The following is a 27,421-nucleotide window of genomic DNA, read 5'->3' on the forward strand; positions in this document are numbered from 1 at the left end:
ATGGCTAGCATTAGCATTAGAGGAAAAATCAGATAGATTTACCCATACATGTTGTAGCCTCAGTCAGACCCAGAATCAGATGATTTTTTTTAATGTTAATGTTTGTTTCAGCTTGTAGGCTGTCAGTGGCTGACACAGCATTAATGCTTGTGAAACATACAATATCTGCTATAATGGGTTTTGGTAGCAGCTGGGTCTCACTCCTAGAGCTTCAGTGCCCATGACATCACTATATTTTTAATTTAATTTTTAATTTTTAATTTTATATACTTTATTAATCCCCGAGGGGAAATTCAATTTTCAATATCAACACTTGGGGCACTGTTTAGCATCTGAGTAAGATGCAAAAGGCTTTCCACCAACACTAATGTTGGCCAGAGGGGGAGGTGGATTGATCCAATAAACCCCAGACTTTGGAGAGCAGGTGTTTGAGACCAACAAACAACGTGTCAGGTGTGGTGCCTCTCCAGTCACACAAAGGGCAGGAGGCCCCAAGGCAAGCCATGACAGAGCACTGCCTCCATACACTGCTTTGCCAGACGTTTGGCCATGCTCTTTGGTCCCCCTGTATAGGTACAACCCCTGTAGGTTCGGTGTCTGTCTCAAGGGCACCACAGCAGTTCCCAGGAGGCAACCTTGCGCTTTCCTAGCTGCCATTTCACACCACACACCTGGTCCACAATGGGACTAGGACGGCCTGCCATCCAGTCCCCTGACCAAGTCCCCAAGGAACGAGCTACTACCGCCCCCAGAAAAGGGGTCCCTGAGCCAGATGCAGTTTGCAGGCCTTCACGACAACAGCAATGGCCCAGGCGGAAAAAACACTGCCTACCAAGCATCGGCATGTTTGGAAATCCCGCAATTTGGCAGTTTGCATCCCCAAAGTTGTGGATAAAGGAATCAGACTTTGGGAGAGTTTCCCATGTTTACTGGATCAAGATTGCAGTAGGGGTGTCCCCCTCAGGAATGAACAGGACCAACACAGACAAATGTTGCCTTTCCAGTCACACCAAGGGTGGGAGGCACCAAGGCCAACCGTAAAGGAGCACTATCCCCCTGGTCCCCCAGGGCATCCTTGTGCACCCCAGTCTGAAACACTTTCTGGTGAAACACTTCCTGTGCCAAAAAATCAAATATTTCCATTTGAATGGTGTCGGACATCCAGTTGTCTGTTTCCTCAAGCCACTCACGGCCCCTGGGCAGCTCATAATGTTAAGTCCCTCATGCCCGAGACATTTTATCAGCCTAAAAGCAGCTCACAAACTGTCCTGACAAAATTCCGATCACCTGTATGCTCTTCCGGTTAGACTAACTCCTGCTACCACAAATTTTTCTCAAGTTTAGCTAACCCTGACCCTTCCACTTGGTCGAGTTAGAATAACATCTTACTCTCATCTGTCTGGGTTATATATCCAGTGGTGCAGTTCGTGTTCTTTGACGTCAGAAAGCGCTGTGCTTTGAAAGTTACATCACAATTTCTAAGATTTGATTAGATGACTCAAAAGCCTTCTAATCAAACAACTCCAATGATTCCCTCAGTAGGTCTGATTTAATGAATGGCGTGTTATTGATGAGTGAACAGCAAAACATAAGGCCTACACACAACATAACCACACAAAATGAAGTCAACACAGCCAGTAAGCATACAAAAAGTCCTTTACAAATTCTTTTATTTCAGCATAATAGTAAGAAGCCTCTCCTCTGATTTTCATATAGTTGAAACTAATTGGATCACAAGGGTACATATTAGTTAGCCCATTTTACAATAATCATTGTAACATTTTTTTAGGAAGTTATTCTTATGCACTCATTTTCCTACACAAAATAATCAATATCAAGATCCTATCTTAACTGAGGACCATAACTCTGCATGCAAGACTAATAAAGAAAACAACTAATCTGTGATAGCTACTGTTATGCTGTTGTTCATCTAATACCATTATCAATATAATTTACTACAAATACCAGGGACTTTGTATAAGAAAGAAAACATTTTCTTGTGGTACTACTGCCTCTAATGTCAAAATTACCAAACATACTGGGCTCTCAACTGTACTGATCCAAATTGTTCTGTCCGCCTTCTGTGTCACGTTGAGGAGAAATAGGCTTTGTCTAAAACCTAAAGTCTAGTACAGTCTGAAGGAAAAAAAAATATCCATCTGTCTTTTTGTCTTTTTTCCCCCGTCACTCCAGTGTTTACAATTTCATCAGAATAAAAAAAGGTCCTTGAAACAATCATCAAAATGTGATGAGAAATTCCCAGACAAATAAATCCTCAGATCTGTCTGTAAAAATTAAACCTCAATCTTATAAACAAATTATCTGAGACTCAAGGATTCTATTGCATTTTAACAATGATACTGATAATACTAAAAACAATAAAAGACAAAAAGGTATTAACAAGTGATGTCAACTTTATACTGTATTGCCTTTTAGCCATTTCAGTATGTGCTCGCACCAGCGGTGTCCCTTCCACAGATTTGGAATAGTGTTTCCACAGCAAATCAAATCAATTTCTCAAACTTGGCCCCTTTGCTGCCACTGGGTTTCATTATCTTATCAAAGCACTTAAAACTGAATCCCGTCTCTGTACACACTTAGTAGTACAACTTTGCCTTGCAATCAATGGACCATTGTAATACATTGTAACCATACTGTTGGTAAAATATCACTTAACTCAATAATCTGCTAATGTATCAAACACAAACATCTGTACATCCTAGAAATAAGAGACGAGAAGATGCACTCTAGGATTCCACCTCCACATTCACTGAAGCTTATCTCCTTTTAAATTAAAAAACAAAAACAAAGTTCTCCTTTCAGTGTGAAATCAACCGTGATGTTTCTGTTGCTTGCTCTGGCATCAAAGAACAGTTGTGATGTCTTCATATGTACATGTATGTTCAGCCTAGCAGGCTAATCCTCCCACCCAGCACTCATATTACTGGCTTACACAGAATAGTTGGGACAATGCAATCACTTGCTCACCAGTCACAGAAAGGATCAAGTTTGAGAAACTGTTTCAATTCGCAGCAAAGTGGCCCTGGTCAGCTGGCTCCCTGCTGTTACACAATACGATCAAAGTTCATCATGGGTAAAAGAAATCGCCTGTTACAGTATTTTTTTAGTACTACAATGATTATTTTGTATCCACACTTACTTAAGGCTAAACCCAATGACATGACAGACATCCATTATTACACACCAACCACATATTTGGATAAAAAAGGCAATTGTTAGTGTGTAGTAGAGTCAAACAAGTGTTGATTCTGCTGTGGCGTGCGAGCAGCCACAGCACTGCAGTGGGAAACAATTTAGCACTACTGACTTCTCACAAGGACCGTCAAACTCCCAGGAGCTCCTTAAGGATTACGTACTGTGTTAAACTGTAATTGGTAACAATGACCCAAAATATTCATTATCATCATCAAAAGACAACCTCTCTCGACAGGAGAACACGTTAGTTTCTTTTAGCGCCACTGAAACCATCAACATTCTGTAACCATGACAGCTTTAGGATAAAAAATAAACTAAAATTAAAAAAAAACAAAAAAACATAGCATGATGATGAAAGGCTGTCTCGTCATAGTAAATACATCTGATCCACAATAATAAACAGCTGAGAAAAAAAGGCAAATGAAAAACAGAAACACACTAAGGCCACAAGATTTTGTATACCCCCGTTAATCTCACAATGAGAGTTATCTGTACAAACAACATAATGGGACTTCACGTGGCCACCCTGTGCTATTTTAGACCAGAATCTACGGACAGATCAAGGAGAGAAACGTTTCTGTTACGTACTGGAAATCTCTGCATATATACTGTATATATATATACACAGCTGAACTTACAATAGCATGACTCTTGCTAAGTGTGGGCGGAGACTTGCCACGGCTGCCATCCTGGGCCATTTCCTGAGTCATCAGCATGCCATACATGACACAGAACATGAGATACACAGGTGATACTCCTGTGACCCAACCCTTCATGTCTGACACAGAGCCTCTCAACTGCAGGCTGCCCCTCTCATCGTCCACTTCTTGGAAGTCCTGGTTTACAGTTATGCAGCACTATCACTTTTTTTTTTCCCAATAAACACACAAATTTACTCCGGTTTCTTCAGGATTTCACGCAACAGTAGCAGAGGACTGTATTTGAACCCATTTCTAATGATCTGTTTCTGGCCCATTTTGTGCACCAAAAAATCCCCATTTATGTCCCATAGTGAAATAATAAACATTTTCAATTATTTACACAAAGTAATCATTAAAACTGAACCTCCTATGTGGATAAGTCAGGGAAACCCTAATGTTCAAATCATAGTTAGAGCAGATACTGCTCTCAGTGAAATGTCTTAATGCTTAGCACTATGTTAGCAACAATGGCAAACAAGATGTGGTGTGCATGATAGGATGGTTTCCCTGCTTTATCTGGACAGAAAGTTCAGTTTTATTAACGAGGACCTAAGTGACAACCTTTCTGAGTCAAAATGGGCCACATGAGGAAAAATTACACAGAAGCTCAAATACGTTTCCTCACCACTTCATCCCATTTTGTTGCTAACACGTCAGGATAAACAATACCCACAGCCCTTCCCGAGTACCACGAAATGCAGATATATTTGAACAACAATAAAAACTTTTTTTTTTCTTTTGCAAAAATCAAATAGATTAAGTACAAAACAGGACCACTGTTCATCACAGAAAAGTCTCGTCTTTTAAAAAAATGGGGGGAGAAAAGGAAACACAGTAAAAAGTCAACGAAACGAAAACACAAATGTCCCTCTGTCATTAGTAATCCCAAGACTGGAGCTGCAAGGTCAGTCTGTGCTAGAGTGTGGCGTCACTCAGCACAAAGTTGAGAAGGAGAAGAAACCCTGTGGCTTGTCCCGTCTCTGGCGGTGTTGTGGATGTAGGAAAGATGGAATGTCAGACCGCCAGTCGGCCTGGAGGGGGGTGCAGGGGACTCCAGGTTGGGGGTGCGGGTGGGGGTTCTTGGGGGTATGGGCGTGGTTCGCAGCATGGCTGGTTCTCTACTTTGGCTACGCCGCGACCCTGGCACAACCGTCGATGCCGCAACAGCCGGTCTGTCCGTGAAAAGTTCTTCAAAACACACAAATTGGACAGTTAGTACTCGTACCAGTCAGTAATGTGGAGGATAAGTCTTTTCAATAGATATAACAACCAAAACACAATAAGTCAGTCTTCATATTGCACATTTTAGACATCAAATGTGACACATAGAATGAATTATAAGTTGAAACAGACATTCCCACCCCCCAGTGTTTCTGAGTGGTATAATTGTTGGCGTCACTCTCGCAAGACAACTGGATTGCTTTCAGTTTTCCTCAGAGCCTAGAGAGCAGTCACACTAATGTCTGGGTTTCATTTCTAAATAAACACACTCACCTTTAGGCATTAACACACAGCAATAAACAAAGGTTGTGCAGGTGAATGTTGAAAAAACGGCAGAGGAAACTGAAACTAAATCTCACATTGCTGACTCGTTAACAGGGCAGCTGTGATGACGTCACATAGGTGTGACAAAACAAATCTATCCGGACTATCAGGAGGAAGCGAACAAACTTGTAATTGACAGGCAGACCTGTTGCACAATGACGTGGGGTTTCTAACATACACAAATACTGGGGGAAGCCACTGATAGCTACCAGGGAAACAACAACGCTATCCTATTCCTGTTTTGATTTTGAAATGATTGACGCATCTCCTTTATAAAGCAAGCCTTTATTTTCCCAGGACATCCAACCCGGTGACAGACAGAATACCATAGTGAATGCCAGGCTTAAAAGTAACCAATCTAAACGCTGATGGTGTCACTATTCTATCATCATCACATTGTACAATCAACATTTACTAAATTACAAGTCAAAGGTCCAATGTGTAGGGTTTAGGGGCATGTATTGGCAGCAATGGTATATAATATTCACAACTATTGTCCCATTTATACGACAACGATTTCAACTGAAAACGGTAAACTTTAGTTGTGTTTCGGCTGACTGTTTACAAAACAGCGGCATTTGGGTGCCTGAAAACACAACGTTTTGAAAATGGGTTCCAGCGTGCAATTTTTTGGAAACAGCACCATCTCTGTTGTCATGTAAACTTGCAATATGCGGTTCCTCTGAAAATGGAGACTTTTCGCACATGCGCATTACGGTTCCAGTCACTAGGCACGCGCGAGAAAGTCAACCATCACAACAACAATGGCGGACTCCCGAGCTCTGCTTGTGCTGCTCATCCTATTGAATTTATCAATGCTTCTCCAGCAAAGTGTAGATTTACTGTAGCAACTCCACCTCGTTGTCCGTCCAGAAAAACGTTCGTGTCGTTGCCATTTTGTTTGTTTACACATCACTACTCTGTAGAAGGAAGCGTATGTGGCAGGTGTATGTTGTTTCATTGCAAAGTCATACTGCCAACTACTGGCCTGGCATGTATACTGCAGCATTTTTGTCATTTTTGCGGATCCGTGTGCAAAGCAATTGTTATCAAAACGTCGTCTGAACGTGGAACTTTTTTCAAAACAAAAATGAGAAACAATTCTGTTTTCAGTGGATTGTTTTCCTGTAAACATGGCCTATGTTTTCACGTTTCTACGTCGGCCACTGTGTTTGAAGTTTCAGTTATGCAACCTCACCACTAGATGCAACTAAGTCCTACACATTAAACCGTCAAAGCAAAAAAAAAAAAAAAAAAGTCTATTTCCACCTTAAACAATACACGAATATCATAGGTATAACATTAGGGTCACTTTGTCATGTTAACATTTGTGCATACCTGCTGGCACCGTTCACACTGGTAAGGCTTCTCCCCACTATGGACACGCTTGTGTCTCTCAAGGTGGTAGCGCTGGATAAACCTCATATCACACATGTCACAAGCAAATGGCTTCTCTCCTGAAAGAGCACACAAATACACAGTCAATGAATCAATTTTAGCGTCTTGTACCAACAAAGTGCGTGCAATTTTCACTCACTAGTCTTTATTTGCAAACTATATTCCCAACACTTACAAAAAGTTGGGAAAAAAATTGCCCTATCAGTAAATTTCAACAGTTTAGTTTCAGCATCTGAAAACTGATGTTCTAAAAAGGCCTCGTCATCAACTCATTATGTGTAGATCAGAGTGGAATTTCTTGTTTTCATGGCCCAGATCTACGCAACATAGTGGCCCCAAAAAGTGGGGCGAAGTATTTTGAGGCTGGTTCAACATCCCATCAAATGACTTGACAATCCAAACTCGAGTTTGTTGTGACCCCGTTCTGTTGGAAGCGCCAGAGCCTTTCTCAGTAATAAGGGTACGGTAAAGGAACGCATACCCGTATGAGTGAGGCTGTGTCTCTCCAGGTGGTTACGCTGAATAAACCTCATGTCACACATGGAACAAGCATACGGCTTCACCCCTACACACACAGAGCAACATATTAGCCCTACCACCCACAAGTGCAAGAAATACAACTTTCAAGCTCAAGCTAGCACTAGGACTAAAATACTGACAGAAGTAATAGCTCATCATTTCTTTGTATGTAATGTGCATTTTTTCTGTTTTAGAAAATGTGTTGAAATGTTCAGACATGCAACTAAGACCACAAGATTTCAATGTAATGGAGCTAAACATGTCTGGTTTTAAAGCAAAAACACCAAGATATGTTACATGTGTGTGTCATAGCATTTTATCACTGTCTAAATAAACATCAGTAACATCCTCACTTGACACTGCAACAACTCTGACAGCATCCTCTCACCATCCGTCTGTTATGACTAATTTTATACTACAAAGGCATTCATGAATAATTTTCTGTAATTCTGTAACATTTTGAGTTTAAATTTGAATTATTACTAGATGCGAAGTTTCCTAAAGCCTTCATTTAACTTTTAAGGTTAAACACAGATATTTTATTCTCAAAATGCTGCAGAAAGATAAAGATACTGTAAGAATGTTATTACGATGCAATCAAATGCCATCATAAATGCAAAATAAGGGTTGTCACGGTAGAATTAGGTGTTGTTATGAAGTCTGTGTTGATCTGTCAAAAAACCTAATCACTCTTTCACATAGATTCCTAAGTGACAAAGTGGTATGCAGACTGTTTTTAGTAAGGCTGGGTTTCAAGAACCCATTCTGATTTAAAATTTAGGAGAATTGTGGATTTATTTCATTTCATGATTCTCAGTTATGCTTATTGACTTCTGGGAGCAAAGTTTAGAGCCATTGCACTTCTGTGTGCGTAACAGAAGACATGATATTTATTTTTCTTTATCTTTAAACCAAAAGTAAGCACAAAATTATTTTTGACAAATGTCGATATCAGAGCCCAAATGTGCTGGAAGGGAGTTTTTTCCCCCCAACTTAATTCATCACTTCGTGTCTCTCTAAAAAATTATGCCAAAAACTGCAACTAGGAAAAAGAACCAGAATTCACAAGTGGAATTGGAGACAGAAATGTTAACATTAAACCTTAGCAAAAAGGCAGCATACTCAATCCTCTACATCCATATTATAGTTCTTGAATTGCCCTCCAGTATCACTGGTACGTGTGGTGAAAATGAACTCACACAGCTGGTAGGATCTGAATCTAACCTAACAGATTGAGCATAAATCAAAACCTGAATATCTGAATGAAAATAGATTTAAAAATTAGAGGGCAAAGAGGAAAACAGACACGATATCTCCTCGGCACCTGGACATGTTATCTTGTTGTCTCGATTAGCCCCTAGTTTTGATCTGAATGAATTAGGCTGGTTTGTCAGTAGACATGGGAGGCAATCCCATGGCGAGGTGACAGAAGACTTGCTAGCTATTGCTACCTTTTACAGTTTTTGCTTGGCTTGCTTATGCTAGCAGGAAGATGCATATTAAGGTGACCTTTCAACTTGCTAGGTGGATTTTTTTCTCACGATTGTGGTCATGGTGTACAGACAGATTGCATTTATGCCTGCGCCTAACTGTACGTTCAAACCAACAGCGACCAGAGCTTCCAAAACGGAAGAAGTCATTCATTTTCAATGAGAGCCTGGAGACTTGGGCTACCTGGTCATCAGCTGCGCGTCTTGGGCGTCCAAAGCGACCGGAGTGGTCCGGAGGGGAGTTAAAACTCGTTTAACTTTATGGTAATGAGCTCTGACACGGTTCGGAGACAACCAATCGGAATGCTGACGTGCTTCGATGAAGCGGGTCCCAGAGAACAAGCCATGTAACTTTGGTTCCTACAGGTTTCCTGGTTTGAATGGGATGACATATGCTTTCTGTTTTCATTGACCATACATAACTTTCTGTGTTCCAACTATGAGCTTTTTGACTGGAAAACAGCAAGCAGCAACTACGCTGCTTTCAAGCCAGTAGTCCGCTTTGCAGCTCCTTTAAATTGACAAGCATGATTGAACGTTCAATGATTCACGTGGTTAGCGACCAGAGCGACCAAAGCTGCCACAAATATTTTTGACAGTTGTGCTTCTTTGGTGTCCCCGAGAGACTTTGCCTCTTTGGAAACTTCTGGTTTGAATGTACAGTAACACACTGATATGCTATTTTCTTACAAGGATAACAGATTAAGCTTAATCAGGTGTACATGACACAAGAGATGTACATTATCTGCCAACAATCCTGGAGGGCAACATTCATTTTTTGCTAAATAACCTAGTTTAAAGCAAAGGAAATTTAAGATAATGAATAAATAATAGTAATTTAAAATGTCTTACTAACACCAACTAACCTGAGCACCTACAAATAAGTCTTCTATTATTGTAACCACACAAAAGTACCCATCATATGAGCTCTGTACAGAGTAAAAAGTGATCTATATAAAGTGAGAAGGGCAGGTGCACGGACCCATACCCGTATGAGTGAGGCTGTGTCTCGCCAGGTGGTAACGCTGAACAAACCTCATGTCACACATGGTACAAGCAAAAGGTTTCACACCTAAATGCAGAGCATCAATACATTATTTTCAGGTCTTTTAATTTCTGTTTCACAATCCATCAATCAGTGCTGTACTTTAAACATCTATTTACAATTGATGGGCTGTTAACCACTTCTTTCTTACTATATAAAATGTTTCTAAAAATAATGCATGTTGAGTTTTTTTCTCCAAATCAAATTAATAATACATCAAACTGTGTCAATCAAATTTCAAATCCACAACTAAACACATCACATGAGCTGATGATGTTACAGCCCTGTAATTATCTACATGTAAAGACTTGCTGTGATGTTGCATTTACACACATAATGCAGCATAGCCTTGATCAAGAAAAAATGTACAACTAGTTATTTTTACAGAATAATCATACTAATGATGATAATTATCTGAGACAGCTGACCCTCTAATACAATGTTAGGTACAGTCAGATCTCAGTGACATGGGTAAGGTGGGCGGACGCATACCCATATGAGTGAGGCTGTGTCTTGCCAGGTGGTAGCGCTGAAAAAACCTCTTGTCACACATGGTGCAAGCATAAGGTTTCACACCTAAATGCAAAGTAGCAATATTATCATTCTTTATGAAAAAATACCTAAGCTATTGGTTATTAACCACACATTTGCCAATTCATGCAATAACAAAAATATATGTCTGATGTTTTCTTACAGTTACCAACAAAGACAACTACACAACTGACTGCATTTGCTGTATCACAAATCACAATGATTTCTATGCTGCCAATGTTATTGTTAAGAATTACAATTACAGTCAGGGAGCACTGCAATCACTGCCTTTACTTTTATATGTATCATGTTATTAGCCTTTGACTAATGTAAATTTAAATCGTACTAAAATTAACAAGGTATTTTTGCTTTACCAGTGCCTTTAGGAGAACAGTTCGGGGTGAAAACATCATGCTAACGGACACTTTAAACAACTAAGCATTTCACCACTAGTAATCATGCCAGTTAAAGAAGAGCTGATGAAGTAAGATCATTTTCTGATGAGAGATTTCTAATAATGTGGTGACCAAAATTGTTTTAAAAGCTTATGTATGGGGCCAAATGTGTCAGTACTGCTGACTTTTATAGCCTTTTAGTTAATTCTCATTAAGAAGGTGCTAAATGTCCTAGAGGGCATTGATTACTATCACTGTAAGTAAACTACCTTAATGTACTTAAAGGTCACAGAACTTTAATGCAAATACTTTGCTTTTAAGTTTTACACACAGCTAATGATCTGGCTACGTCTACATTAAGACATCTGTGTTGCAACCGTTTGCGCTAATGGGCTACAAAATGTGAGAAGGGCAGGTGCACTGACGCATACCCGTATGAGTGAGGCTGTGTCTCGCCAGGTGGTAACGCTGAACAAACCTCATGTCACACATGGTACAAGCAAAAGGTTTCACACCTAAACGCAGAGCATTAGGGTATTATTTTCAGACTGTATTTTGTGTTCACAATCCATCAATAAGCATTATACTTCAGTTATCTGTTCAGAATTGATGGGTTGTTAACCACTTCTTTCAATCGTTTTGAATGACCTTTTTAAGAAATTATGTCTTCCTTTAAATCCAATAAGAAATGCATCCAACTGTGTTAACCAATTCTCAAATCCACAACTTAACACATCACATGAGCTGATGATGTTGCAGTCCTTTACTTCTTTACACATTAAGATTTGCTTTAATGTTGCATTTACACACATAATGTAGGGTAGGCTCCATCAGGAAATTGTTTAAAGTACTGATGACTACCTCAGATAACTCTGTATCTAAAATAATGTATTTACAATCAGATCTCAGTGACATGGGTAAGGTGGGCGGACGCATACCCATATGAGTGAGGCTGTGTCTCGCCAGGTGGTAGCGCTGAAAAAACCTCTTGTCACACATGGTGCAAGCATAAGGTTTCACACCTAAATGCAAAGTAGCAATATTATAATACTTTGCCTCACTTTCCATTTCTTTTTATTCAGGGGTTAATATATATATATATATACACTATTGGTTATTAACCACACAATCGCCAATTCATGCAAAAACACAACTTTTTTTCCCCTCAAATATTTCTTCATAATGCTTTTATCCATTTCATTGTGTTGTAGTTACCAACGAACATAAAAAAAAAATTCAACAAAGTAATGATTTCTGGTTATTCTGTTTAACTGATAATGGCAAACATCAACAGACTAGGAAACCCTTAAATCTTCATACTTCATATTGACATTTCCCTTAAATTTAACAGGCGTATGTCTGAAGTGAGCTAACAATATTAAATGTCACACAGATTTCTCACAGTGAGTGTCATGGGCACGGTGCACGGACCCATACCCGTATGAGTGAGGCTGTGTCTCGCCAGGTGGTAACGCTGAAAAAACTTCATGTCACACATGGTGCAAGCATAAGGTTTCACACCTAAACGCAGAGCATCAAGAGAATTATTTTTGCGTCTCTGCCACCAGGCTGAGTAAAATAAATCTGTACTCCTTATATAACATAAGAGTATCAATCTGGGCTAAATTGATGTCGGTGGTTAATAACCAATGTCATTCCCTAAAAGTACTTACAAAAAAGGTACAATATGATGCTTGTTTGAAATAACAAAAATTCCCAAAGGGGGTCTAAAAATCCACTTACACAATACATGAGATGATGTCATCTATGAGATATTACACTTGAATAATTTGTGTATAAATACAGATATACCATATGAGACTAGACCAAACATACAGGTGTTGCAGCATCCTAATCTTGTGACAGGGTTAAGATTGGCTGACGCATACCCATATGAGTGAGGCTGTGTCTCGCCAGGTGGTAGCGCTGAAAAAACCTCTTGTCACACATGGTGCAAGCGTACGGCTTCACCCCTATACACACAAAGTACCAACTTTAGCATAAAACAGTCAACTGCCAAAAATGATCGACGTTAAACTTTACTAATTGCTTAGTAAAGTTTGGTTGCACTCATCAGCGCTTTGTTTACACTGGAAAATTCCAGTATGCTTCAAAACTCGGCTATTCCAATTGGACTTTGACATCTAATTCAAGTTCAACTGTAACTGCTACAGGTTTGGGGGGAATGGATTATTCTCTGTGGAAAACAAAATTAACTTATTTTCAAACCTAAAAAAACTACGACATGACCAGACAATTAATTGAGACAAAACCAAAGTCCCTAGAGGGCACATTCATACTAAGACAATAGCAGGTTTTTCACAGGATGCCAATAGGTGCTTTTATCATATAATTTCAACATACCAAATACAGATTTCTGAACTCAAATGTAAATGCTTGAATTTTTGTAACGCTGATCGCTGAGGTTAGACAATTTTAGGCAGTTGGAAAACAACTATGCACAGCACATTAAAATTAGACATTTGTTTGCAGAGCAACACTTGTAATGTAACTTGAAAAACTGTGTTAAATATTAATGACAACTGCTCTGAAAACCATTATACAAAACCTTGCTTTTAATTTTAAGCAAAACAAAGCTATTAACTCTGCTCTATCTCAAAATTTTAAAACTGTACTACAAATGCAGACTAAAAAACAGCATAAGACCTGTTTTCAAATATGACAGACAATGAAACTATTTGTGACAGAGATTTATGTTATTTCCTCACCATTACTTTGAATGTGAAATGACATAATGACTAAGCTGTGTGAGCAGTCATCTCTTTATTTGCATGTTTTCATTTTTTACAGGATCAAAAAAATCACGGTGTGAATTTTAGCCTACATATGACCTAAATATAAATCCCCATTTTGAGTCCCACTCACATCAACTGAGACCCCACACTGTGTTGTTCCCCCTACAGGTCTAGCCCCCCACCAGGCCATATTACCGACACATACTGCTTAATTCAGAATTTGGTAATCATTTCCACAATTGTTCCAAAATGAACAGGACTCTGTAAAATCAGACAATCTGGTTCCTCATTATCTTTAATTGCAAAAATGCAGAAAAAGGTCTGGCATTCTTTTTTAATTCTAGGTGACGCAGTTTTTGGACACACTTTGAACTTTCCTCCTGCAGCTTTGATGTGTATTAATAATGTGAATATGACATTTTCAGACCAGGGAATGGACTGAAAACATTCATATTTTAATTGACCTCAATCACAATTTTAGTAAAAGGGATATTAAAGTGCAGTGATGTCATTAAGTCTACAAGCCATGGACATTAGCATTCTTGGAATGCAAGTAAAGATTAATTATTTTTATATGCTCTTCTAAGCCGTTATCCATTTAATGTATTTATGAGTATCTGGTTTCTGAAATAAAGATTCACATTGGTGGTATAAAACACATTTTAAAAAGTCAATCAATATCAAACTCTTTTTTTTCCACAAGACAGATTCAGTTATTGGGCTCACTGTGTAGTCTGTATCATGTCAAAGTAGACTAGTGACAGCTGAGCTGGTTCATATTGAAAAATGTTTGAAAAGGAAACCTCTCCGTGCAAACATTATTTTTGGCTTGCCGACATTTAAAGCTAAACAATTAACAGTTTCAAGCAAAATAACTGAATAAAACTACAGTGTTGGCATTTTTGCTTCATGGTCATCATGTCATTTTATATACAAAGTATGGGAAGAGGTATTGTTATGCAGGTACTTATAAAGCTCCTTGTAGATGCTACGTTAAACATTAGCACTTGTCAGTACAGTGACAGAAAGCAATACAAACTCGAGTTTGAAGCAGCCATGTAAACATTAATGTGGGCGCATGCATGACCAAAGTCAAGGAAAGAGAGGGTCAAGGTTCAAAAAAATGAGGACATACCCGTATGAGTGAGACTGTGTCTCTCCAGTTGGTAACGTTGTATAAACCGCATGTCACACATGGTACAAGCATATGGCTTCACCCCTAGACAGAGCACAAGAGTGTTAGATGCATTTCAGTGATGAAGTTCATGAACACCAAGATTTAAAAGACATTAAAATAAGGAAATATTTTCAAGTTGTTCACTATTGCATGCTTTATTTGCAAAATTCTGTCAGAGACATTACACAAAAAAGAGAATAAGATCCTGCAGACATCAAGAGTTAAGGTGCATCGTTAATTACAGAGAAACAGGGCGTACACACTGCAGTTTGGACCAGCTTGAGTAATATTCAGTCATCCTGCAAACAACCTCTTGATGGTGCTAAGAAACCCATTTGAAGCTTTTAAGTTAACCCATGTTCAAGATGCACCATTTCACTATTTAGTCAGGCTGAACATTTTTTTATTTCCCTAATAAAATCTTGAGAAACAGCCTTTTTTTTTTTTTTCATTTTAGACTATTGATGCCTGCATTTTAACTGCTTTTTAGTGTAATGTGCCTTTCATATGGATATGTCATACAATACTCAACAATACACATGCACAAAACAAAACAAGGTAACTGACAGAGAGAGTCACTTTCTCAGTGGACAGTTTTCCAACAAAGCCTAAAAATTCTATGAAACATTTTTTAGAAGGGGAAATTAATTTACCAACAATGGCATAAGTATTGTATTGTACACAGAGGGACTAATCAATTAAAAAAATCATGTGTAGGTTGTTTCTATGAAAGGTTTCATAATGAAAGGGGAACAAATAATTCAAGCATACCAGTATGAGTGAGGCTGTGTCTTGCCAAATGGTAACGCTGGAAGAACCTCATGTCACACATGGAGCAAGCGTATGGCTTCACCCCTAAACGCATACAGTACCAAACTTTAGAAAAGTGTTCTCATGAACTATGTACACAAAAAAATGTCATTTTACACACACTTATCAGTGTTATGTCATTACAAAGTCTCATGTATTTTCATGGCCAACTAGTCTCTTTACATACAAAGATACAAAAAATGTCAACACTAAAAGCAGATAGCAAACACAATGAGTACAACAGAAAACATGAGAAAAACAATCTACTTGTGCTTAAACATAAACCTTTCATAATCAAGAATATGGACAGAGTAGTACAAATTACAATTTTTCTTTGAGTCAAAGTACTCTCACTGGTGCCAACTCACAAGGGCAAATATGTACAACCCCTGATACTGTCAAGTGAGAGGGATAAATGAAACTTATACCCGTATGGGTGAGAGTGTGTCTTGCCAGGTGGTATCTCTGGAAAAATCTCATGTCACACATGGAGCAAGCATATGGCTTCACCCCTGCACACACAGAGCAAAATATTTTGTAAAAACAACATAATAAACTGAACAGGACACACTCGCTTCTTTTATGTATCCAGACATGCCAAAAGCAGTGGCACCAGCATGATGCAACAGTAAATAAAAACATTTTCTAATCTGTCATGAAAGAGGGACCTCAATGAAACTCTCTTCTTTCTTAACTCATTGCAGCTTTTCAATGCCGACATGCTAGTCAAGATGTAATTTACAGGCACTGCAATGAAGTACCACTAGAGTTAACTTGAGAAATGCTATCCAAAATAGAGCCCAAAAGGGGTAAGGCAAAAACTAAAATGCACTCCTCCAGCATGGCCCAACAGGTGAAACAGCTTTATAATTGTGAATATCAAAACCAGGGTAAAGTCATTCTATAAACAAAGGACAGATAAACTTCAGTAAACTGGGTATTTGGGCTCTAATGTAGCAAAGAAGGGCAAACCCATACCCGTGTGAGTGAGGCTGTGTCTCGCCAAGTGGTATCTCTGGAAAAATCTCATGTCACACATGGAGCAAGCGTATGGCTTCACCCCTACACACATAAAAAGTATGTAAATATATGCTAGAAACAGAACAAAAAAGTTTCAACACATAACCATCAACTTTTCCCTTAGAATGACTCTTCTTTTGTTTCTAAATGTTAAACCATCTGTCAGGGAAACAAGTGCTTGTTTTGCTGTACATGGTTATGTGTATTGTGACCATGGGTCATTTCAGTTAAACGAAAAACCTTACAAAATTAAAAGTGATGAAGAAATTATTGTGCAGAACAAAGTAGAGCATTCAGTAGGGGAAAAGCTGAAGTTGTGTACATTCAGGCGCTCCACTGTGTTTGCATGTATTTATATCATGGGCTAAAATTAGTAGGTTTTATATTTTACAATCCTAATACATGTCTGGATACATCTTCATGTTTCTGAATGTGTGAATGTTTGGTGGTCATTTTTACACCCTTAATCTCTGTTTACACTGCTTTAAGTGGAAAAGTTAAGGCACTTCTGAAACACCACAACCTAAAGAGCTATGGTAAGCGGACGCATACCAGTATGAGTGAGGCTGTGTCTTGCCAGATGGTAACGTTGGAAGAACCTCATGTCACACATGGAGCAAGCGTACGGCTTCACCCCTACATACACAGAGTATCAACATATTAGCTAAGACGTTCCTTAAGCATCAAAGGGAAGCATCATTCACAGGCATTAAATCACCAGAACCTGGCAGACATTAGACATTCCAATCAAGCTTCATGCCAAGGGCTGATTTGTTTTACTTCTAATTGGTAAAAGTGTCTTCTGTTGTGGGCAGCATTTACAAATAATCGGCAGTACATCATGAAACAAAAGCAGCAACAGGATAAAAGCCAAGCAAGTTTAAAACAAGCAGCAAGATAGTAAAGCAACGTCTACGACGGTGATCACACTGGTCAGCTGAAGCAGACACGTTAGCACACTTCTCCACTGTTCAGTATTACGAGTGTCGACAACATGTTTTGACATGGTGGTGAGGGTATTTGTTGTAACTTAATCCAAGCTGAAATTGGTTTAGCATCTATATGGCGCACATTAATTCAATTTGTGGTGGCGTAACAGTGTGTGTTGCTTTGAAGTGTTACAAGTGTGCTCGTTTTCTGCCACTCCAAAGTGATGATCTGCCTCAACTTTGAAAAGCTTCCAATCTGATCCCCGCCATAAACTTACAGCAGAAGCATTTGTATAGGCAGCTGTGCAACTACACAATACCAACATTAATTTAAAAAGCCAGACAATTACAGCTAAGACACATGAGTTGTGCAGCCATTAGTCTGTGCGTAAAATAGGTGTGGACATCAAAGGACTATTCCCATAATATACCATGGCCTAGGGTAATCAGCTACTTTAACATGGCTGGATCAGGTAGGAGGACATTAACACAAACTGCTACACACTGTAAAATTTTAACTTAAAATAATAAGTAATAAAAGCCATGCATAAACAGATTATCCAAACACCTGAGTGAGACAGTTCCCTGAAAAATTGTGTGTCTGTCACTGCTTTTACACGGCCTCTTCAAGGTGGGATTTCACGCCATTATGCTGCCTTGCTGTTCTATATAAAAGATACGATTACAAAATGTGGGGACGGAGTGGTCTCGCCTTTAAGGTGGGATTGGAGATGGGAGCGGCGCCTAAAACGACATCTGTATGAACGATACAGTCAGCAGGACGGGATCATGGGCGGCACATGTGTGACATTTTGACTAGTTGTTATGCATGCAACCCACCAAAAAGTTGCTGTCTGCAATTTGGGAAAACAATGAGGACTGGGAGCTCCTTAGCCTCCAAGCCGAAGATGAGATCAGCCGCCATATATCAGAGATGGCAAATTATTGTTATTGTGTAAATTGTTATGTAATTGTTTATAAAGTGCTGCCAACGCGAATATGTCACACTAGAGACCGACGCTGTTGTGTTACACGTCACGCTCATGCCGCCTCTTTTAATTCCGCAATGTTAGCATGCCGTCTAAAATCACACACCGGAGCAGAATGATGCCGCCATCACTTGGTTCTGTAATAAAAATGTAAAGGTGGCTTGAAGAAGAGAACTGGTAGCGGCCCTACAGCACGATCTCAAAATTACACTTTTGTCATTAACACTTTGTGACAAATCACGCCCCTCTCTTATACTGTGGCTGTAACACCATGTCAGATCCTTCAAAAATCCTAACCATGATGGATTCAGCCATTAAAAATTAATATAGTACAATGTAGGCTAGCAGAAAGCTAGCTTTGTCTCTTCAGCTCGATAAAGCGATGAATCAGTAACAACAACCTCAGAGAATACAAATTAACTAAAAAATATAATTTTGTAAATTTTGTTGAGCAGCAATGGTACAAGAGGGATAATACACTTTGAGGGGTCCACAGGAGCTATTTCAGTTCATGTCAGCTGTTGAAAGCACTTAACATCTATTCATACAGTGCATTACAATATTGACCCATAACTGGATATAATCAATAACAAGCCGTTCTGTGTAAGGAGGGTGTTGATTCTGTTGTTGTATTGGACTGGAAAAATAATCATGTCTATATTTTTTCCACCAAATACAACAAAAGATTTCTGTTTCTTAACAGATGGATTTATTGCAGGGCTTTCTATTAGATCGCATTATACTGTAAATGTCCTGTGTTACTATTTCACTGTTGCGGTCACTATTTTGCTTATAATATGCAAGATGTAATACTACAGACCTGTTTAAACATTTTGTCAACATTTAGTCCAATATATAAAAACATACTGTCACTATTTTTCTGATTAACTCTTAAAGATGTGGTTTGGGTCTGGTTTGTTTATATGTTGTTTGTATGGTTGTTTAGACTGTGACTGTTTTTGTTGTCACAATTCTCTTGAATGAGAAATACTGATCTAAATCTGATTAAGTAAAGTGTCTTAACTTGAACTGGGTACGGTAAATGGACGCATACCCGTATGAGTGAGTCTGTGTCTCTCCAGGTGGTAACGCTGGAAAAACCGCATGTCACACATGGAACAAGCGTACGGCTTCACCCCTACACACACAGAGCATAACATTATTAGCTATTCAGTCTATTGAATGAGGGAAAATGTGGAAAAGAAAAATCACAAAATTGATTATGTGGAAAACAGAAAGAACAGATGCAGTGTTGCCACAAAGAGCACTTGTGTATTCAAGCTTCTGGGATATTTAAATAAAATTATATTTATCTACAAATATGTATATGTCAAGTTTACTACTACTTAGTTTACTGCTGATGCATTTCTTCTAGTGAATACTGGGGCAGTAGTCACTCACTTGGAAAAACAATTAGGTTGGAAGTTGACTTACCCACAGTGCATACTTCTTAAACAATGAAAAACAAAGAATTTTGTGTGAAAGGGTGCAACGCAAATATTGACATGTTTTTAACTAAAGTCCTCAATTTTCACTTAAATAAACAATCAAGAACATAGTCCTTTGATGTCCATGCAGTTATTTTCACTGACAAAGTAATAATTACATACAAATAAATAAAATATATAAATAAATCTTGCATGTTTTTTTCGGCCTGTGCTTTGAGGCTTTCACAAACATACACTGGGGTCCACAAGTTTGAGTCCACTTTCAAGTCCACTATCAAAAAGTCTTGTTTACAGAACTGTTTGTTGCATTGTTTTAAAATACATAACTTGTTTTTCTCAGTTGTTTCAAGAAAATCTTAGCACTGATGCACATCAATATTTTTAATCTAAGAAATGCACAAAGAAAAGTCACAAATATCTGAACATTCAAACAACAGCACAGTTATTACTAAATGAAATTATTTTGGTCTTTCAATGGAGAAGACCACACAATGACAAAATTAGTAGCTTTAACATTGAGTTTCAAATCCAACACACTTTAAACTTGTCTGTGAACGTGGTTTGAATGTTATTTTGAAACCAATATTGTGGAGCCAAGTGGTTCTCTTGGGTAGAAGGAAAGTTTCCCAGCACCAGTCTGCCTCTAAACGGAATGGGACTAAACACTGCAAAGATTTTCTTAAGACAAATCATCCAAACCAAGACATGGCAGACTTTACGAATAAAGCAGGCCGTATGCCTCAACAGAAGTGCTTGTCGGATGGTGGAACAGCGTGGGTGGTCAGAGGTGGTCTGCTGTACTTGTGACCACAACCGGTTGTAATCAAGCGTTGCCCAATAGTGCACTGAAGTGTTGTACTGCACAGGGTGTTTACAGAGCATGCAGCAACTGCTAGATGGCAGAACACACATATTATCCTAGGTGTGGCTCCTTGTTAAAGTGACCACACCACGTGAAAGACCAGTGTATCAAGCTGACGTCTCTGAAGGACCCAACAGCATTTGCATGAACAACACAAATTCAAATGAACAAAGAACCTCCCATTTGACTCGTTAGGACAATTTAACAACAAAACAAGTCGAGCCAAACAATGTCAAAGTATCACAGGTGAAAACAGGAGGGAAGTTGTTTTTACATACAAATCAAAGTTTAAAATTTGCAATGACAGTTTCCACAGACACCAGAGCCCGACCCCACTTAGCATTCAGGTGAAAAAGGAGGAACGTGCCTCCGACATCTCTGGAATCCTCTGAAATAGCTTTCAAACAATGGGTTCACAAATCCTGCAAACATTTATACAACTGATGGCAGTCAACATATAAGCTATGATTACAGTGAATAATGGCCATCCCAAAAGGACAAAAAAAAAACAACATAATTTTTTATCATAAACAACATTTTTTAATAGTGGACTCAGGACTGTTGGACCGCACTGTATTACACTGCCTTCTGTAATTTTTTCCAGGTGTTGGGGGACCAATATTTGTAAGACAAATACTGTGCTTTATATCTTGAAGGAGAACAGATTTTGAGGGGCGGCTTTGTTGGAAGTTACTGTCCACAGACAAAATGAACCCTGAGCATCTGTCCATTGATTCAAGTGACAGACAACAGATGTAGTCTGATTTATGTAATATGGGTACGGTTAAAGGACGCATACCCGTGTGAATGAGGCTGTGTCTCTCCAGGTGGTAACGCTGAATAAACCTCATGTCACATACGGCACAAGCATACGGCTTCTCCCCTAAACCGAAGAGCACCAGTTTTAGTCAAAGTCCCCACAGATACCACCAATTAGCTGTGAGGCAAAAACTATTACCAAACAAGGTTGTTGTGTTTTTTTAAAGCAGGCCATTGCAAAACCTTACAGTTGCTGCACACTCCTAGATTCATTCCAACTCAAGCTTTCAGGGCCTCTTTCAACAAATGATTCATGTTATCAGGCATTAAAAGCTGTTTTGGCTTAACTGTGAACTGGAGTTGTTCCGAGCGTGACCCATACCTGTATGAATGAGGATATGTCTCTTCAGGTGGTATCCGCTCCTAAATGCTCCATAACAGTGATCACAAATAAAGTTTTTCTGCACTTTGGATGAGGGACCATTCTCATCTCCACCTGTGCCCTAATGAGGACAGCAAGAACAAAGGGTCAACATACAAACTGAGATACAGTGCACTGTAGCACAAACACAATGGTACAATTTGTCAAACATTCCCACCCACGACTGGTCAGAACCTGCTGAATATCTAAAACTGCTGTGAGATTTAAGTAAATCTGAGGCCTACAAAATCCAAATTTTTCATGAACGCTTATTTTTTTCTAAAACCCAAATTATCTCTTGCATGAACGAGCAAGACACAGAAGTTGTTTTTTTCCCCCAACTACATATAATTAACATCTGAATTAACAAATACCCCACAATCCCTTCCAGTGGCCTAATGCCCTCATGTTACTGCTCCCCCTGTTATGCACACAACTGCAGTTATTGTGCTCCGCTTCACTCTGCTCCCCTCCCCCTCTTTCCTCTCTCTCTCTCTCTCTCTCGAGATCCTCCACCCCCTCCACATCTTCCCTGAACTCCTCCCCCCACCCCCACACAAACAAAATGTGCACACATGAAAGCTCCAAGTGAGGCGCACTTGAATAAAGTTGATTGCTTTTTACAAAAATGTGTGCAAGAGGCTAACTACGCATCTCATTAAGTGAGGAAAAATAAAAATTCACTGCAGAGACCCTTCCCTATTTAGCCACCACAGCCACTGACCTTCCCTCCCCTTCCTTCTTGTTCTCTCACTTTGCAGGGCGTTACTGATTTCCTGTTCTTTTTTTTCTGCTGCATGTCCTCGTTGGCCCTCATGTCCTTCTCATCCAGCAGGCGGGGAGCTTGGAAATCACCTTCCTTCCGGATAAGCTACAGAGCCAGAAAAGGTCAATTATTTCCTGATATCAGATCTGTAACCTTTAAAACTAAAAACAGAATATCTGAACATGATGACATGAAATGATAGACTCTCTATTATGTACATTTTTGCCACCGCCAGCTGAAGAAGCCAGTGTTAAATAGTGTGGGTTTGTACATTGTGATTCTAGTAAAACCACACAATTTTAAAACAATTTGAATAATTTCTGATGGAGGAACTATCCTTTTTGGCGAGGAAAAAGGCCAATGGGATATGTGGAGCCTCTAATACTGCAACATTTACCCCTATGTAACCTGGTAGTGATGTTTGAAGTTAACACACTAATAAGTAGAACAAATCATCATGACTGCATTCTAGGGATAAGTCCTCCCACGCTCGAATTTTTAATTTCATGAGGGCAATAGGTTTACACCCTTCACAGTATTAAAAGCACTGCATTCAACAGCCCTATTCCCAATCTACATTTCTCAGGTGGGTGCTAACCAGGGGTGGACAGCTCATTCCAGACGGGAGGATCATATGGCTCTGGGGAGCACGGTCAGGTCCCTCTCTCTGCGGTGGTCCATGGCCAAGTGGAGCCATCATTTTTTTGGGCGGAGCAGCCATGGAGCTGGCCTGCATCAGGGCCATGCTGGAGAGGACAGCCTCGCAGCCAAGCAGCCCCGCCTGCGTAGAGAAAAAAGGAAGAGTAACAGTTTACCAATTCTATCAAACATCTGAAAACGGTCTGCAATTTGAAAGTATCTGCATCTAAGACAATATAGCCAGTCACATGGCATTTGCCAAGCTAGTCATCAACGACAACATCCTGAGTGACACAAGACTGCAAGGAAAGTTATTTGTAACCACTTTGGTGTTCTCAAAACAAACCCATTTCATATGGTCGCGGACTGAGCTGCTGGGCAGATGTGACATTGCTGTGGTGTATGTGAGCGCAGGGACAGGGGTGGGGACAAGGTCATCCAGAGATCCGTCAGTCAGGATGGTCGGGCTGGTGGGAAGCCACACCCACCTCACTCATCTAGCATTAAAACTGAGGAAGAGGAGGATGTGGATGAAACAGACAAGCATTAAATGACAACAGCATCACTCGCTGTCTTATCGTTACATAATCCATTAACTCCAGTTAGGATGGCCATTTTCCCCAATGGTATTTAAACATTACAAATATAACACACATAAATATATGTCATTTGTACAACCATATTAGTAGATTTAGCTTGGTTTTTGTTCAGAGTAATAAGTCATCATACTCGCCATTACAAAAAACTAACCATAAACGTTTACTGGCTGTGGCCAATACGTGATTAAACGTACTGCATATTTACCTCGTAACTACCCTAGTTGACCATGGTAAGCAAGCACCAGAGGGACTTCCACAATTATTTGCTTCTGAATGGTAAAATAATTTGACCATAACCAAGTTGTGGCTGGGACAACAGCTGAACATCCTATCTATTTTTCTACTGGGGGAAAACAAGAATTCATTATTATTATTAGTAGTATTAATAAAAAACACAAAACCCAAAGGACTTTGTTCCAATAAACACTAATAAAATTATCTTGTCATGTATGAAAAATCACCTGTCTAGCTGACACATTGAAATTTAGGGTAGTTCAACGTCAACCTGAACTGTGATTTTCACCTAATGTTCTTAAAATATGACTTCTACTGGGAACAACACTATGCTACACTGAACACTTCCTGATCTAAGACAAACCTCAGAGCTGTATGTAATTACTTTTGCACAATGAAAATATTTTGCTGTATCCCTACTGTGGGTCTACTGTAAAGAATACACACTTAACATGCTGAATACATGACCACTATAGCAGATGGAAGCACAATCAAAATTTGCTTTCTGTAAATCAATAAGTGACACCAAAAAGCACATTTCTAGTTTTAACTCTGGAACCAGTTCAGATTCAGAACCAATTATAGATGCCAAAGAATAATCATTAAAAGGCAATAATCTCCCCTGCCTCCCCACAACACTAAACTGCTTGCTTACAATCCGACCACAAAGCACAGCTGGATGTTCTGGGTCTAAATGAAGCAGTGTAGCAGGTTAATTGCACTTGTTTGTATGACATGAGGGAAACAAGTTGAAACATGAAGAGGGGTCTGCAGCGAAATTTAGGGAAAGGGAAGAATCTGGGAAAATAACATCTACAGCCAGGCAAACTACAGAATAACGTCATTTTCTTTAACTGACAAATGAGACGACTAATACTCTTACATCTAACATCTTCTAGCATGTCAAGATATTAAACCTATGCACTGAAAAGTTCTAAAACATATGTATTAGGCTAACTATTTGTAATCGAAACCTTCCTAAAATACATAACAAAATTCAAACGCACAAAAAAAGAACTGTTTGACCAGTGCCAATCACAACAAAAACTCAAATGGTCAAAGACTGATATTGTAATGCTTTTACTACTAGACATGTTAGTGTTTAAAAAGAGCTCCCAATCTCTGCTCACTATAACACACAACCAATCACACCAGTGATTTTTAAAATTATGTGATTTAAACGTGTCTATCCATTTTTAGTGTTCTGTATTGAAGGTGTATGGGGTTATGGTTGTAACATTTAAGTTATAAGTCCAAAAACCACCTTTGGAAGTATACATAACATGGCAAAAAATAGTGAACTAATTGTAAAAAAGTAAATAATGGGAGGGGGCAGTTGTAATTTACAAACTGCTCTGAGACTGTTTCTGTTATTTTCATTAAAGTCAAAGAAGAGCCCTGATGCCTGATTAAAAGAATATATTTCAGCTTTAACTTTGTTCAGTACAACAATCTTTAAGAAAACGTTCAATCTCTTTAAGTTAATTCTGATTAGCTAAATGGGGACACATTTTGGGAGTGTAAGCCTAACGTTACATAAAATATCTATCTATGAGTGACAGTGGTTGTAATTCTGTAATTCTTAATGTAAAATATAACTTATGAGATATATTTATACATAAAGCAAAGCTGTGGGTCTGCACCCGTGCTAACCTGATACAGTATAACATACATTTTGCCATTAGGTCTTAGCAAGTATGTGAAGAGGAGGCCATTATTTTCTCAAAGAAACACTGCTGTATCTTGTGTTGGCTTTTCATGCTGTAACATTAGCTTGCGTTTTAGCTCCGTTTGTTCTTTTCTCCAACTGTGACACAAGTTAACTGTTAGGCTTAATGTACCATTATGTGGTTTAATGATAGCCAGACGGAGGCAAACACACAGTTTAACGCTACAGTGCTTTCGCTATGGACAGCTAGCTTAGCGCTAACGGTGGCTAACGCTAATTAAAAGACTTACAAGGCCACTTCGTATAGCTGCATTTCATTGAGTATTGTTGTGTTGGTGGCCAGTAGAAGAAGTGTCTTAACATAATTATGCTTTTGAAATAAACAGCACTGACTGAGCTGGCCTTCGCACCACCACCCAAACCTAGCGTTAGTTTTGCTGATGTTGAACAAGCTGGCTAACATCAGCTAGCCAGCAGCTAGCTGCTCGCTGGCGCCCTCGCCCACTGAAATATCAGTAATCGAACATTTTCTCAGCCCACCTGATCACCGGGTTAATACGGTAGCTTTACGAGAGTATCTATCTTGCAGATTGGACCAATAAATCTCTTCACCGTGATAATACTGTAATACACAAGCTCAACTGGCTCGAGATAGAGAGATAAAGACATTCGTGATGGCCGTCGTTGCGAGTGCCTCCCCCTCCCGATGATTAAGCTAACGTTTGTTAGCGAGCTAGCCATGGCCATCATTGACGCTGTAAATATAGCTAAATCCCTTTGCTGCCATCTCCGAGCGTGAATGCTTACACATGAAAAAGCAGACAGTTGAATGCACAGTCAAAATTCACCGAGCATCGAAGAAAAACGAAGAGATATTTATCTACCTTTTGAGCTTCACTCGCCCGACGTTTCCAAGACCGTCTAGTTTACAAACACAGGAAACGCCACAGGATGTAACCCACTCCCCCACACAGCAGCAAAGCCTCCTCAAGCGAAGAGAAAAGGGTCATCTTCTTCTACCAGCTCCCCGTTAGCAGAGAGCGTTCAAAGTGCGGACTAAATATGTCTGTTAGTCCATTTTTACACTGCTGTGAAGAAATGTACGCGTATGTGTGTTGTGGTGGTGTAGCTGGCCTGTGTCCGTTTGTAGCAGATTCAGACGACGACTGAAAAGACGCAGATGAAAAGGAAGGAGTGGACACTAAAACGGCACAAAACAGGGACGTCCACACACATTGTGATAGTTTGAGACGCTCAGTCCTCTGCACCTTCGCCCCGTTTGTCTGAAGTGACCATTTAATAATAAGTACTATTAAAATATGACTGACATTATCGCGCAATCTTTTAATCTTAAAGGCTAATTATTATTATGAGATAGCTCCTCCCAGGCTCCCGTTTAACGGGCGGTGACGTCACCATCAATTGTGTCAGTATTTATGTGATTTAGTTTAGTTTATTCTACCTATGCAATTTTCTGATCTTGTGTGTTTTGCTTTGGTTTTA

At 39.3% G+C, this 27,421-nt stretch overlaps 1 protein-coding gene across 50 annotated transcripts; it reads right to left on the bottom strand.

The window, feature by feature from the left end:
- Positions 1-1,653: 1,653 nt before the first annotated feature.
- Positions 1,654-27,256, bottom strand: znf740a (zinc finger protein 740a). 50 transcript variants are annotated; one of them, XM_050036970.1, is made up of 21 exons: positions 26,803-27,252; positions 23,763-23,925; positions 23,376-23,558; positions 22,736-22,882; positions 21,973-22,093; positions 21,631-21,714; positions 19,576-19,659; positions 17,156-17,239; positions 16,562-16,645; positions 16,012-16,095; positions 15,545-15,628; positions 14,732-14,815; positions 12,730-12,813; positions 12,278-12,361; positions 11,779-11,862; positions 11,272-11,355; positions 10,407-10,490; positions 9,858-9,941; positions 7,342-7,425; positions 6,801-6,919; positions 1,654-5,105 (listed from the first exon to the last, which is right to left on the bottom strand). In XM_050036970.1, the coding sequence occupies exons 2-21, from the start codon at positions 23,805-23,807 to the stop codon at positions 4,932-4,934; spliced, it is 1,965 nt and encodes a 654-aa protein (XP_049892927.1). In that variant the 5' UTR covers positions 23,808-23,925; positions 26,803-27,252; the 3' UTR covers positions 1,654-4,931. The 50 variants fall into 50 exon arrangements, with proteins under 50 accessions (XP_049892927.1, XP_049892930.1, XP_049892928.1 ...); XM_050036973.1 differs by having other exon boundaries at positions 22,766-22,882; positions 26,803-27,250; XM_050036971.1 differs by lacking the exon at positions 26,803-27,252 and adding an exon at positions 26,459-26,674.
- Between the last annotated feature and the right edge of the window lie 165 nt (positions 27,257-27,421).

This window comes from Epinephelus moara, chromosome 24, assembly GCF_006386435.1.
Source record: "Epinephelus moara isolate mb chromosome 24, YSFRI_EMoa_1.0, whole genome shotgun sequence".
Lineage (NCBI taxonomy): Eukaryota > Metazoa > Chordata > Actinopteri > Perciformes > Serranidae > Epinephelus > Epinephelus moara.

Bases quoted from the DNA above. Each gene is read 5' to 3' on its own strand.
- znf740a (XM_050036970.1), bottom strand. From the start codon at position 23,807: ATGTCACATCTGCCCAGCAGCTCAGTCCGCGACCATATGAAATGG. The intron at 23,559-23,762 runs GTTTGTTTTGAG...TTCTCTACGCAG, and splicing joins TCCGCGACCATATGAAATGG to GCGGGGCTGCTTGGCTGCGA. The intron at 16,646-17,155 runs GTATGCGTCCGC...TTATGTGTGTAG, and splicing joins ACACAGCCTCACTCATACTG to GGGTGAAGCCATACGCTTGC.